The sequence below is a fragment of the Xiphophorus maculatus genome, chromosome 9, assembly GCF_002775205.1.
Source record: "Xiphophorus maculatus strain JP 163 A chromosome 9, X_maculatus-5.0-male, whole genome shotgun sequence".
NCBI classification, from domain to species: Eukaryota; Metazoa; Chordata; class Actinopteri; order Cyprinodontiformes; family Poeciliidae; genus Xiphophorus; species Xiphophorus maculatus.
This window is the reverse complement of record NC_036451.1, coordinates 4,304,749-4,318,339: the sequence shown is the minus strand read 5'-3', so window position 1 is coordinate 4,318,339 and position 13,591 is coordinate 4,304,749. Positions and strand designations below refer to the sequence as shown.

The 13,591-nt window shown below is 37.4% G+C and overlaps 1 protein-coding gene across 1 annotated transcript in view; it reads right to left on the bottom strand.

The window, feature by feature from the left end:
• raver2 (ribonucleoprotein, PTB binding 2) overlaps window positions 1-13,591 on the bottom strand; it is an 85,464-nt gene that overhangs the window by 52,926 nt on the left and 18,947 nt on the right. The window contains exon 2 of the mRNA XM_005803912.2: window positions 11,784-11,850. Coding sequence (XP_005803969.1) covers window positions 11,784-11,850 — 67 coding nt within the window. The remainder of the gene's footprint in view (window positions 1-11,783; window positions 11,851-13,591) is intronic.

Below are 13,591 nucleotides of genomic sequence, written 5' to 3'. Positions count from 1 at the left end.
GCAGAGTCTACCTGCTGTGCTCAACCTTGGACCCCCACAGAGAAAAAGGTTAAAGGGTTAGGTACACCTATTCCACACTGTACCATCCCGTGTAAGTGTACAGTACTCAATGGAGAAGTTAATATTTCAGATTTGTCTTTTCTCTAAGGCTGATGGTGTTTAAACAGTGTGATCCCCACCACTTCTCTGCACACTGTTGAGTACAAGCTTGACGTTTTAAAATAAGTAATGCTAGTCCTTCAAAGCCAAAGTGACACTTCATCTCCAAAGCGCCGAGTCGAAGATCAATTGATAGATTTTGAATTCAAGAAAGTGTACTCTTCTGGAAGAGAAAAATAATGGCACATATTTAATGACAGCTGTTGCTTAACATGCAATCTGGTGGTTTATGTGCCAACTTATTTACTCCCATCTGATTGTGGGTATTTAGAAGGGTGAAATGGATTATTTGTTTGGCTTTAAAGGCAGTGCTTTGTACAAAATGCACTGAGAAAATGGACTGAATGATTCTGGGACTTCACAAATAAACTGAACAATCATATTTACATAATCCTTAAGATTCTCTAGTTGTCCAACAAACTCAGGGACTTTGTACGTAGTAGCTCCTTTAGCAAACCAGAGCAGACTTGCCCTGTTTAGAATGTACAAAACATTTCATAAAGCAGAAAAAAAAGTGTGCAGACAAAAAGATAAAATGTGCAGCGTGTGTGTTTTGAAGTGTTTGTACCATCAAAGATAACAGCCGCATCGTATTTGCATGGCTTGTGCTGATTTGCATTTAGTGATTCACAAGTGGACAGATGGACAGATGATGACAGAGAGAGACAGAGGAGAAGAAGATGGAGGTGATGAAGAAGGGAGAGCGGTGACAAGCTGCTGTCCAGGGAAGCAATTAGATGAACTCATGTTGCTGTAGCTCAAGACAGGAAGACGGGGAACAAAAAGGTGAACAACAGAAAAAGAGCTGTGTTGACTCTGTTACTACAGCAGCTGCTGTTCAAGTCCTGCAAGGACCCCAAATACAGGCACTGACAAAAAAAACAAAAAAAACAGACAGGCTGTCCAGGCAGCCTAATGATTAGGCTGAAGACCACAGAACTGCAATATCCTTAGTTAAAGTCTCAGTGGCCCAAAACTGGTGCAACTTTTCCTTTCACTCCACATCTTTGAAGACATCACAACCAAATAAAGTAATCAGACAAAACACGCATGTCAAGCTCTGCTCTAGACACCATCAAGTCAAACCTCGATTGCCCTAATCTGAATAATTGCTCTGACCGTGCAGTCAGGCAGTGGCAGTTACATCACTGGTTGCATACAAATGCTTTTTATCTAAATCATTAAGAAGTAACATGATGGCTTTTGGCACAAGGCTTACATAACGGAAGATCTTAATATTCCAGAACATTTTTTCAAGTTGGACGTCTGAATGCATCTTTATTTTCCAGATTTCTGGGAAGGAGAGTGAAGGAGGAATACATTTTGCATGACATTTTCATCATTTACACCCTTAAAGTCAGAGGGGGGGGGGGGGGGGTTTACAGCTCCTACAGCTTGAAAACAACGGGCTAAATATAAACAATTTTTAAAAGTACATTTCATCCAAGTTTGAAGGAGTTTGATAGAGATTTGAACTAAATCACATTGATCCAGAACAATCTATGGGAAGGTGGAGTTGGGCATTGAGTATTGAGAATCAACTCAAACCGGGAGTAACATTTAAATTTTCCTGGAGTTGTTTAAATTTCAATTCTTCATTTCGATTCACAGTCTGCTGACCAAAGAATCCAGCCAGCAAAGAAGAACCAGATAGAGATGTGTATGCAGCCATGGAAAATGGCTAAAGTTGACTTGTCTTCAGTAAGTACTAACCTCCTCACCAAAGAGTGGTGGTGTTACCAATATCTGGTAGTGCTTAGATTCGAGATGTCCATTAATTCAATAAAGAGCAGCACCTGGTGAGACCTGAGCAAGATAAAAATCTGCTAATCTCTCTGTGGATATCCACAAATTTCCACATTTGGTTCACATCAGCTAAGTGTAGCCTACCAGACGACTGCATCATCAGTGGTAAACAACAGTAACCCAAAGAATGCATGTGGGTCTCTTTAAAAGGAGAAGTGAAGAAACTGGCCATATGATTCATATTTGATGTAAACGGCAATCGACACAGAGAACAAAAAAGATTTACTATTATAAGTAAAGCTTTGACCTGTATCTTTTTTCATCAACATTACATCCACATCATCACAAAAACACAAAGCGAGGGGCCAGTGAGCTTTCTGCCAGCATGTACTGTCTTCATTACTGCACAGAAAAACAACAAGCACAAAGGCCTCCATTGAAAAGCAGGGATTCCCCGGATAACCCTCACCATTGTATCCCCAGATCCCTTGTTCCGCAGCATGGCCAAATTACTGCACATACTTCTGGACGAGTAGCATTGTGTGGAAGCGAGATGTTCAAAGTGCATGGCTAGATAGACGGATGCCAGACAGGGTGGCAGGCACCTTCCCGTCCCCCGTTTGGGTTCATATGGAAATTTGTGCCCGTCGAGCTACATGTCTGATTTTCTGACAGGCAGACTGGCATTGTCTTAGCAGTTGACACCAGATGCACAACCAAAACAAACCTCAAACTTTTTTCTCAGATTTCTTTGTGCAAGTTTGGCCAAAAAGTTTTTCGTCAATGTTTGAGAAACAATTAAAAAGAAAAAAATCTCCATTTGGATCCCTAAAATGACAGAAGAAACTGATCATGCAAGTAAGAAACTCATAACGCATTTGGACAAAACGGGTACACAGTTGATCAAGCAATTTCACCATCATCCTTGATGAAGATTGATGATTGATGCAGCAGGTGAACAGACACACTTTAAAGCTCAACATTTAAATCAAACTCAAATAAAGCTATAATGTCAATATGTCTAAAGAAATGCCAGCAGATCAGGCAGAAATCTGTGGATAATTTTGTTAGATGTTCAGGTTTCAGAATTCAGTTTCCCCAACAATCTTCTGGTAAAACACTTCATGTGCAGTAATAGGAGGAAACAGTAGCAACTCCAAAAATCTAACATACAGAGGCTGGTGCAGTAAAACAAGGTAAAAAAGCAAAAATTAAAGGAGGTGGGTGGACTAAAGGAGTTTTCCTGAAGCAACATCTTGTCTACAACAAATGTAGAAATGAAGGAAAGCAGAGCACCACAGGTAATGTTCTCAATGGAAAATCAGGGATAGAAACAATTAGTCAGGGAATCCAGGGAGTCCCTTTAACACACTGTGCACTGAAATAAACACATCAGTATGCCCTAATAAGTCCAACAGAGGAGAAAGGCTCTGTGGACGGATATGGTCATGAGGTGCAGACTATGCATACCGAAGCTCTTCGGAGCAGTGCATTTCAATCAGAGTCGAGGCTGGAAAGGATCCAGCAGAGAGAACAGCAGCTCAGATACTCAGACAGGGAGAGCTTCACTCGTTTATCAGAATCAGTTGCTGCAGACCGTTCAGGTGCTTTTACTGTATCTCTTCTGTGAAGTGCATCATATGTGAACAAGAATGGACAAAACTTGCCACCAACCACCAGACAACCCAATACTCATTGGAAGTCTGTCTGGTGTCTTCATTGTGTGTGACATTGCACCAAGTACTTTGTAGACCTTTGCCGTTGTGTGAACAAACTTCCAGAAAACTGCACAGGTGCTGAAATGCTGAGATCCTATAAAGCAAAGCTGAAAACTCAGCTGTTTCGAGTTACCTTTGATTCTTAGTAACTGGAATTCTGGTCAACATATTTTTGGAATATTTGCTAAATGATTTTGATGATGGCATTTGGCACAGTGTAATGTTTATTGCTTATTTCATAAGAGGTAACTGTATTATGTTATGGTGTAAAGCGGCGTTTCCCAATTCCGGTCCTCAGGCCTCCCTGCTCTGCATGTTTTAGATGTGCCTCTATTCCAGAGCAGCTGATTCAAATGATTGCATGACCATCAAGTGCTGCAGAAACCTGTTGATCACCCATATATTCAATCCAGGTGTGTAACAGAAGGGAAACACCTAAAACATGCAGGGCAGGGAGGCCTGAGGACCGGAATTGGGGAACACTGGTGTAAAGCACATTGAACTGCCTTGTTGCTGAAATGTGTCATACAAATAATGTTGACTTGTAATTTGAGCAGCACAGAAGATCCAGTCACTGTAATAGAATGGCTCCATCAGCTTTAGCTTAATGTCTGGGAAATGAAAAGACTACTGAAGGTAATTTTGTGCCTCTTGAGTAATTTCCATTAGTATTGGTCCATTGACCTTCTGAAAGACCTAATGATGAAACCTTTATCAGTTTTAGGGCAAATTTGTTTCCATCTCCCCTTAGGCAAATTAACTGCTTTTCATGAAACCCAAAAACCACTTCAAGCGAGCTTTAAAACTATTTTGCACAACACAAGAGACAATTTTAGAATTTTAGGATTTTGATCAACCTTTATTTAATGTGATACTTGAAAATACATATAAAAATATTGATGGAAGCACAGTTAGTGAACTTTAGCAAAGTTTGTTTCTGATTGTTGGACAGAATAGATTTTTTATTAGCATGCCTCCAATCCAACTGTTTGTGATGTAGATACTGCCTATAGCTTTGTTTGTTTGTTTTTTGGAGACTTGTGGTTGTCACTTGTTGATGCAGTTCTCTTAAATAAACAACTTTACTAAAGCTAAAGAGAAAAAATAACAGTGAATATTAAAAACTTCCTGCTTTACCATCACCTAGCATGGTGGGAAGTGAAACATGGCTCTTGCACTGCTGCGTTCGTCACAGTTTCAGTGGTTTTAAACCGTTTATTCACAGCTCTGACTGTGGATGTTGACAAGGTTAGGAGCTATTTTCTTGGAGGAACTGCTATGGGAGAAAATAATTAGTGTGTTATTTCTTCACACAATTTGCTCAGATTAAAGGTTGAACTTTCTACACTTATCAGGGTGAGATTGTGCTCCTGCATTATGAAAATATTTTACTTCAAGATGTGTAAACTATTTAAAAAATTGTTATATTTTGCTTTCTTTTTTGTACTCTTGCTTTGGATAAGAGACAATTTAAAAATAAGACCTCTTCTCTAAGGACTTTTCATTGACTTCTCTAAGCACACAAATGTATACGTTTTAAAACCAGACATTCATTTTCCCAGGAGGCTGTGGCAGTGAGTGTTTTGCATGATCGGCTGTGTTTCTGTGCCTCTGAATGTGAACCTCTCAGCTCAGGGAATATCTTTGAATTTCACACCAATTACACATAAAAAACTGCGGCCCGTTTCCAGCTCCTTGGGGAAAATGGTGCGATTTTTGATCTATACCTGGTAGACAGCTGAATTTGACCCATATGGGGGTCCTTAAATACCACAACTAGTGTTTGAACATAAGAGTGAAAAACGACTGCAGCTGACCTGAAGCAGAAGCCTCGAGGGAATGGACGCCATCACTGCCTGAAATCTCTCCAGATCTACTTTGTTTGAGCTCGTTAATACTGCTCATTGTAAAAAACTAATGGACTCTGACTGATGAAAAAACTAATTAAGACTACGGCTGTGAAATGATTTCATAACCAAAATCAATATTTTCTGTTAGGAACACAAACTTTACAAAACACTTTAACTTCTTATATAATTAATAATATTTTGTTGGGATTTTATTATAGCCCAGAAGGTGATGCTAACAATAGAAATAGATATAAAACCAATTTATGGCTCATTTGCATATTTTAGGCTCTGAGGTGTGGTAAACAAAGAAAAAAATGCTTCTTTTGACTTTAATGATAAGAAATCTGCTGTATGTTATCTTCGTTGAACAAAATAATTTTGCAGATTGGGGGAAAAAACCCAATGTAGGACTTTCAGTCGAGCACAGTGACTTGTACGCACATCATATCACGTCATGAAAAATTCAACGAATCTCCAGTTTAACCTCGGGGCCAAATGAACCTTCTGACTTGTTGATCACCTCCTTTGTTACAGCAGAACGCATTACATCACAGCCAGCCCAGTCCTGGAAGATAGATGAACAGATTACTCAGCCCAGCTAAAGCTCATTCATGGATAATTCTCCGCCGAGAGCTCGGCAACAACACGAGCCCAGATTGATTACACTCTGCTGCCTCAGTAAACCCCTCCTCCCTGCCTTCATCCCCCACCTGCTGCTGCACTTTGGTAAAACCCTGGTTCACCAACCCCTATTGAACCTTTCGGTTAGTAAAAGATGTGGACAGAGCAGTGGGAGGAGTCAAACGCTTATAAAGTCATGACATAATACTCTTTGTATAAAAGGTATAATAATCATGGAATATGTAAACACTTTCAAGTTAAGCAAAAATATCTTAAAAATCTATTAAATAGAAATTATTTTAGAAATTCTGATCCAAAACAGGGTCTTAAATGGAATATTTTTAGCATATTTTAATATCATGCAGTGGTGGACAAAGATAGTTATGATTCTTTAACTATGTGAATATCTCACTGCAACTATGATAAGGTTGGGAATGGAAAATGTATATAAACCCAACTGAAACATTTGGGTAAGCTGATGGGGTTAAAAACTGATATTTACGGTTTAAAATTGACATAGAGTTCAGGGAAGGAATGACGTGCCACTAAAGATGGCAACACATTTTCTGTAAAATTTAAACCTCAATCATATGCTTACAAAATATGCAGTGTGTAGTTGGTGTATTAAGTTCACATTGTTTTCCTAAATAAATGAATGAATAAATACTGATGGAATAAAAATATTGTGGTTTTCTCACATTATTAAACTTAGAAAGCTCTCAAAAATCAACTGTGTTTATTGGCATCATGTTTTTGTATATCATGTTATAATTTTTCTGTGTATGCCCTCCCCTTTCTGTCATCATCACATCCTCGCCTTCGTAGCACATCAGTAGTTTTTGGTTGAGTTACTGGCAGTGCTCCGTCAAACTGAACGGTTAAATATGCAATATTTAAGGTGCTAAATTAAGGAGTTTGCAGAGTGTTTATATTTCAAAACAGAACCACTCCAAGCTCTTTCTTAGTTCAGTCGGTTCCTCTTTCCTGTTCTGGGATACAGCTGCCATCTTTCTTTCTGTGTCAACTGGTTCCGCTGAAGGATAACCAACAGTGCCCTCTGCTGGATGGCTGCTAAATTATGCTATAAATTAGCATCCATTTAAAAGATCTCTTAGATACAAAGATCTAAGCGGTTGTTATTAGTAAATCAAATGGAACTAATTTTATTCTAATAAACCATTTATCGACAATTAATCATAAGTCAATTAACTGTTTGTATCCCTAGTTAATAGTCCTGCAAGTTTCAGGAAGATATAGACAGAAAGGCTCAACACCAGTGGTTTATTTTCAACAAAACAAATTTTTACCCTCACCCTGATATAAACCATGGCTGTGCAGCAAGTTACAGAGACAACAACACCAGTAGAATATTTTTATCAGTATAAATAAAAGTAAAAATTCATTAGTGTGAGTGGTAAGCAATATAGAGGGTCTCAATCTAAACTTTAACATGACATTTCAGATGCTACGGGTCCAGAATATTGCGCAAGTTATCAAAAAGCAGACGATATTTCTGAGACTGAGTGGTTGGAGAGAGACAAAAAAAAAAAGAAAAGCTGAAAAGGCAGAGGGGATAAAGAAAAGAGCGTGAGTCAGACTATAAACACTCGGCTGGGTTGATGTTATACAGCTGCCTTGAAAGCTGATCCAGAGGTTGGCAAGTCCGCCACAAACACAGAAAAACAGACCCAAACTAGGTCTCCCTGCCTCTAAAACCCCAGAACAAAATCTGATGACTCACACGGTGTGTATACAGAACTCTGGCAGCGCACACACATTTACAACAACATATATCACTCATAAACCAACAGGCTCTGGGTTTGTTGGATGAAGGTTTGTGGTAGGGTGACAAGCAGGGGTGTAGGGTGAGGGGTCATGGAGTCAAGAGGAAAATAAACCTGTCAACACACACTCCAGTGGCATGAAATCACTGCTTTGCACCTCCAATTGAGAGGGTCAGGGATCTCCCAACGTACATGTACACACTCAAACTTTATCTACTGATCCTCCCTGTTGCATCCTGTTGAATGCCACTTATATTACAAGAATATTTTAACAACCACAAAAAGCCGGTTTGTTTCTGTAGGAGCCGGACCACTTCAACTACAGAACATCAAATCGATCACATACTAATCTGAATCAGAAACTTATCTCGAAGACTGATGATTGGTAAAACAAGTAGAGGGGTGGGGGGAGCATACAAACCACATGCCAATTTGTGCTAGCTTTAGCAACCAGAACAAAATCAGTTTATATGATTTAACTAGTTTAGAGTTAAAAATAAGGTTTTGTAAAATATCTACGAGCTAAAAGTTGCTCAGAAAGATGTTTTGGGTTGATTATTGATTGTATCCCTTGTTTAAATGACTCAAACAAGGATACAATCACAATCAATGGAAAGAAGGGATGTTTTAAAAAATCTACATAAAATTGAGAAGTGCTATTTTTACATTTTTACAGCTAAGTAAAAAATGCTTTAGATTTATAATTAAAGCTATCTTAACTTTGCGAACGTTTCCTCTGACAAGAGATAATAAACCTTTTTTGGAGTGGCTCTGTTAGAGTTCTGACCTAAATCTGACAGAATTTGTGGAGGCAAGAATGGAGAATTTAAGATTTGGAGTTCATCACTAAAGATGAATAATCCAAATATTAGTGGAAACAAGCAAAAAGTTGGTCAACAATTATAATGAGGGTTTGATTGCTGTAATGGCAATAAAGGCCTTGCCATTGATTATTCAGAATAGTATAGTCTATGTCTTCATTTATGTCTGTGTTTCATTTATTTATGCTGCGTTCAGGTGTACTCACAACTGGGAAATTCCAACTTCAACTAGAATGCCCTCCCATCTAACTATGAGATCTGACTTCCAAGGTAACGGGAATGCAGGATTATGATTTAGTTTCACTTTTTCACTCCTTGCTTCCAAAGCAATTCTTGCAGGTTTGCTACGTTTCTTTCAGTCATTCACTTTGGTGAAAACTACCATTATGCTCAGTAAAAATAAAAACTTAGAATTGAATGTCAATCTCTCCAAAATCAGAAAATCATGACAAGGATCCTAAAGTTACCAAAAGTTTCTACATTCAGAGTCTAAAATGTAAGTTGTTGTTGCACAGGAACTGGCTTACAGCAGAAATATGAGACTATTAATGCTTATGCCTTGGAGCAGAAAAAGCGTCCCACCGGCCTCATTCCTGCAGCAGTGTTGTGTCTTAATACCAGTCACGTCAATATCACCTAGAAAAATCATTTTAAAGGAACACTGTTTTCTCCAAACTCTTTAGGTTGCATCTTTATGCCTCCACAAACATGTTCAATCCTCATTCAGATAAGCCAGCAACCTGACAAGAAGTCACCACATTATGTTGTCAGCTTACTGAAGCAAGCCCTTGAAATAAAAGTGAGTACTTCTCCAGTGAACAGAACGAAGCAATAAAGGAAAAAAATGGTGCATGTGTTGATTTATGAGACAGTAAGACAAAGGAAGGAGGCAGATTCAAAATGACAGCAAACAGGAGAAAACAATAGGAAAATGCCACCTCTGCTTATAATGTTAAGTTTGACATAAATTCAACTTTTTTTTAAGCGGACTGTGATGTTCTTCATGTCCAACATTAATACAGTCCTGCAGGAGAGTCCTAATTGGAGGCAGTACAAGGCAGAAGGTCCAACAAGGACTACTTTTCCATCAGGCCCCCCATTAACCTTTTGAACAGACTGCTCCTCTGATAGTTCAGCTGTTTACAAGTCCCCACCACTTTCTAAAAGTGTTCAGTTTCAGGTGCTTGGCTGGCTGCAGGGCCTAAATATAGAGACTAAGTAAGATTTCCCTGGAAAGGGACACACTCTCAGGGCAGGGGGTCGAATCTGTGTGTTTGTGTGTTCTTTCTATTTCCAGACCTCTGAGCAGCAACTGTCAGAAAGTGAAGAAAATATGGATACAATGACACTTAGCACAGCTTTACAGCTAATTTCAAAACACAACTCTAAGGTAGAGCTTTATTTAAATGAGTCTACAAAAGGATTTAGAAGAAAATATTGCTGGTTTAGTCGATTCATCAACACAACAGTAACTAGTGACAGATCAATTAGGTTTTTCTTTGACAATACAGATTTTCTGTTTTTCTACTTTTGACAGTTCCATGCATGTCTACCGGTAACTTCATCTGGGAAGATATGAAAGAAAACCTCCAATTTGCAGGCAAAATAATGTCATTGCTAAAAGGGAAAAAACAAAGCAAAAATTACATTGCTCTAACTTGTCCTGTCCAAAAATTAATTATTTTAAAGAAATAAGATTTTTTTTAAACTTGTGCAATTCAGGCTCTTGCTTTGAAATCTAAATTGTTGGAATGTTATTAGTAATAAATATTTTCCAAAAACATTTCTAAAAATAAAAAAAAGGTTAACCAAGAGACTTGGGATTTTATTTCATGCTTTAGTTTCTAAAAGTGTAATCCATACAGTAGGTGAAATGTCAGGTCACTTCATCTAGGATTTCAAGAAAAATGAAATGGCCTTTAAAACAGTAACTTTTAAAGTCCAGATAAACTACTATACCAGTAACAGGCCGTGCTTAACAGCAACACAAAATAATGAATGCATTCATTTTATATCAAGAGATCAACTTATTATTTTCAATAAAATCAAACAACACATAGTATTTATTAAATAAATCCAAGCACAGGGAAAGCTTCATTTTTTCCCTCCAGCTAATCTTTTTTATACTTAATAACTAAAAACAAAGTACAGTAGATAATTAAGCAGTTGTAAAATTTTACTTTCAAATAACCCATATTTAAAAAATTTAAAGATCCATCATGCAGTTATGAAAAAGCTCCTTAAATAAGGCAGTATTTAGCATTCCGCTCATCATTGTGATGGAGTTGAGTGAATTCAGTAGTAGTTTTTAAAAAAAAATATTATTATTTCCTCTTAGATGCTTGATTAAAACCTCAATAGTTTCAGATTTCCGAATATTTAACAAGAGAAAAAAATTCCTGACATTAAACACACAAAGAGTGATTTATTGGCTAAATTTAGTGTCACACGGAACTTTTTAGTAATTCCTCATCATGTCTCTTTATTCATTTTGTGTATTAGCATTTACCTGAGAAATCAGCAGGAGGGAATATTAAACTGCAGCTCAAGTTCTGTAATCATTTATTAAAATTCTGCATCCTCCATAACAGCACCAGTCTGCATATCTTAAACACACTACTGCAACAAAACACTTCTAAACGGTCTCTGTTCACACAATGTTCCCTGATATTCTTTATCCAAGTTTAAGCATAATGGGAAGAAGAGTTTAGTGGATTCCAGCAAATGACTACATACTTTTTATAACCAGAGTTCTTTTAAAATGGTAATGTATAATTTTCTACTAAATTAGATTATATATAAACTCTAACCTTTAAGCTTTTATCTGTGTGTAACTTCCAATCTTGCCAAACATTAAGAGAAACTCTTCAGAAAGAGTCATGCAGAACTTTTGTTGTAATGTAATTAATGTGCAAGAGGCACAGTGTTAATATTTGAGAATAACAAGATATTATTATTGTGAATCATAGTCCCAAAAGGACTAATGTTGTTAATCACAAAACCTGGAAATGATAAGTCAAGCCTCTGACTCACAGGCATTAGGAAACAGTTGTGTTTTTGTGTCTTGTCAGTTGTAATTCATACCTGTGCCTTTGTTGCGGTCCACAAAGCAGTACTTCAGCTCATATTCTTTCAGAATTTCATGGACTTCCTGCAATGACACATAAATATAAGTTTAAAAAAAAACAGCTTTACAAAATACTATCAAATTTTCAGTTTTAAAATACTGAAACCACTTATTTCTATGAAAATTAGAAATCCTTCTTTTCAATTTGGTGACATCATCAAATTATGCATTTAGTCTGAATGGTCTAAACAAAGGGTCAGAAACATTCAGTGTTGCTAGTTTAGATTAGTCTATTGAGTGCGTTACACTATGTTAGCCCTTTACGTTAACAATTATTCGCTAGTCTATTGATAAGATCAGTCAACATTAGATTAACTTAAGCAATAACTTGCATCATTAACTTAAACCAAACAATACATAGAGAGAAGAGCCTAATACTGCCCTCACCGTGCTTGTTCAACTTTGAACTGGTTCAAACATTCAAACCTCAGCATCACTTACACTGGCAAGCAGGGAATCATTTTGTTCTTTACATAATTTGATTTCTAGTCTCTCTGATCTCAGGAGCTGTAATTAACCACAAAAAGACTAAACAGAATCCTAAATAACTGAAATGATAAAGCTCACAAGTTCTGCTAATAACAGGGAAGAAACACAGGCAAACATTTTTCATTATCTTTATTGAAAAGAAACAAATTAGTGTTCTTTCAAACAAGTAGCTTAAAGTGAAATTGATAAGATGAAACGCTTTCTTTCTTTCAGCCACACAAGGACAGAAGAACTCCAAGCCACATGAGAGGCGAACGCTGATGCATCAAAGCTGTAAATCAGATCCTCCTCTCCAGCTCAAATGCATTTGTCTCTTTGGTGACTGGATATGATGAGGTGAGAAAAGACAAGAAGCAAGAAGATGCAATAATACAGCAATAGATCCTTGCACTCCTGCTCATTGCTGAATTCTCTTGGCCTCACTACCTTCCTTACTATTTTGGCAGTGATGTAGACACACAGCTTCTCAACTATGGTTTAGTAAATTATAGTGGAGATTGTTTAATGGTAGTAACAAGTGTCTTTTTAGACTTTAGACTCTTGTAATTGAAATGTTGCAACATAGTTGTACAGAACAAAGTTAAACTCTTAGAGGCTGGAACAGAAAAGTCAAGAAAATAAACTCCATGTTTTGTAGTGGCCATCCCAAAGCCCTGGTCTCATATAGAGAATTTGTTGGCCGATTTGTAAAGGTGTGAGTGAGTGAGGCGGCCTACAAACGTGACTCTATTCTAGCAGTTCTGTTGGGAGGAATGGGCCAGAATTCCAGCAAACAACTACGAGAGGCTTGTGGAAGAAGACGTAAAAATGTTTGACCCAAGGGATACAAAGGCAATGATAACAAACACTGGTAACATGTGTGTGAACTTCTAATTTGAGTAAATAAATAAATAAATCTGACACATTATTGTTCCAATTAGTAAATAGAAATAACTGGCCTAAAACAAGAGAAGCAAGAAAAAAAGGTGTCTTATGTAAACTTCTATTGATTCACTCAAGTTTACTCAAGAGGAAGAAGCTATGAGTAAACTTATAAGCGAAAAAGCTCAAATATTTTGACGTGTGGTTGTTTTGAGCAGTTATGACCAGTATGAACTTGCTTTACATAAACACATAAACTATTCCCTGAAGGCTAATGTTAGCAGCAAGTCCAAACACAGCAAAACCAGACGAGATTTATACCTAAAGCTGCATTAAACAAATGAACCTTTAAAGTCAGGTCTATAGTTATCCATAGTAAAAACTGCAATAAGTTGTGGTCTGTTGCATTGACCTT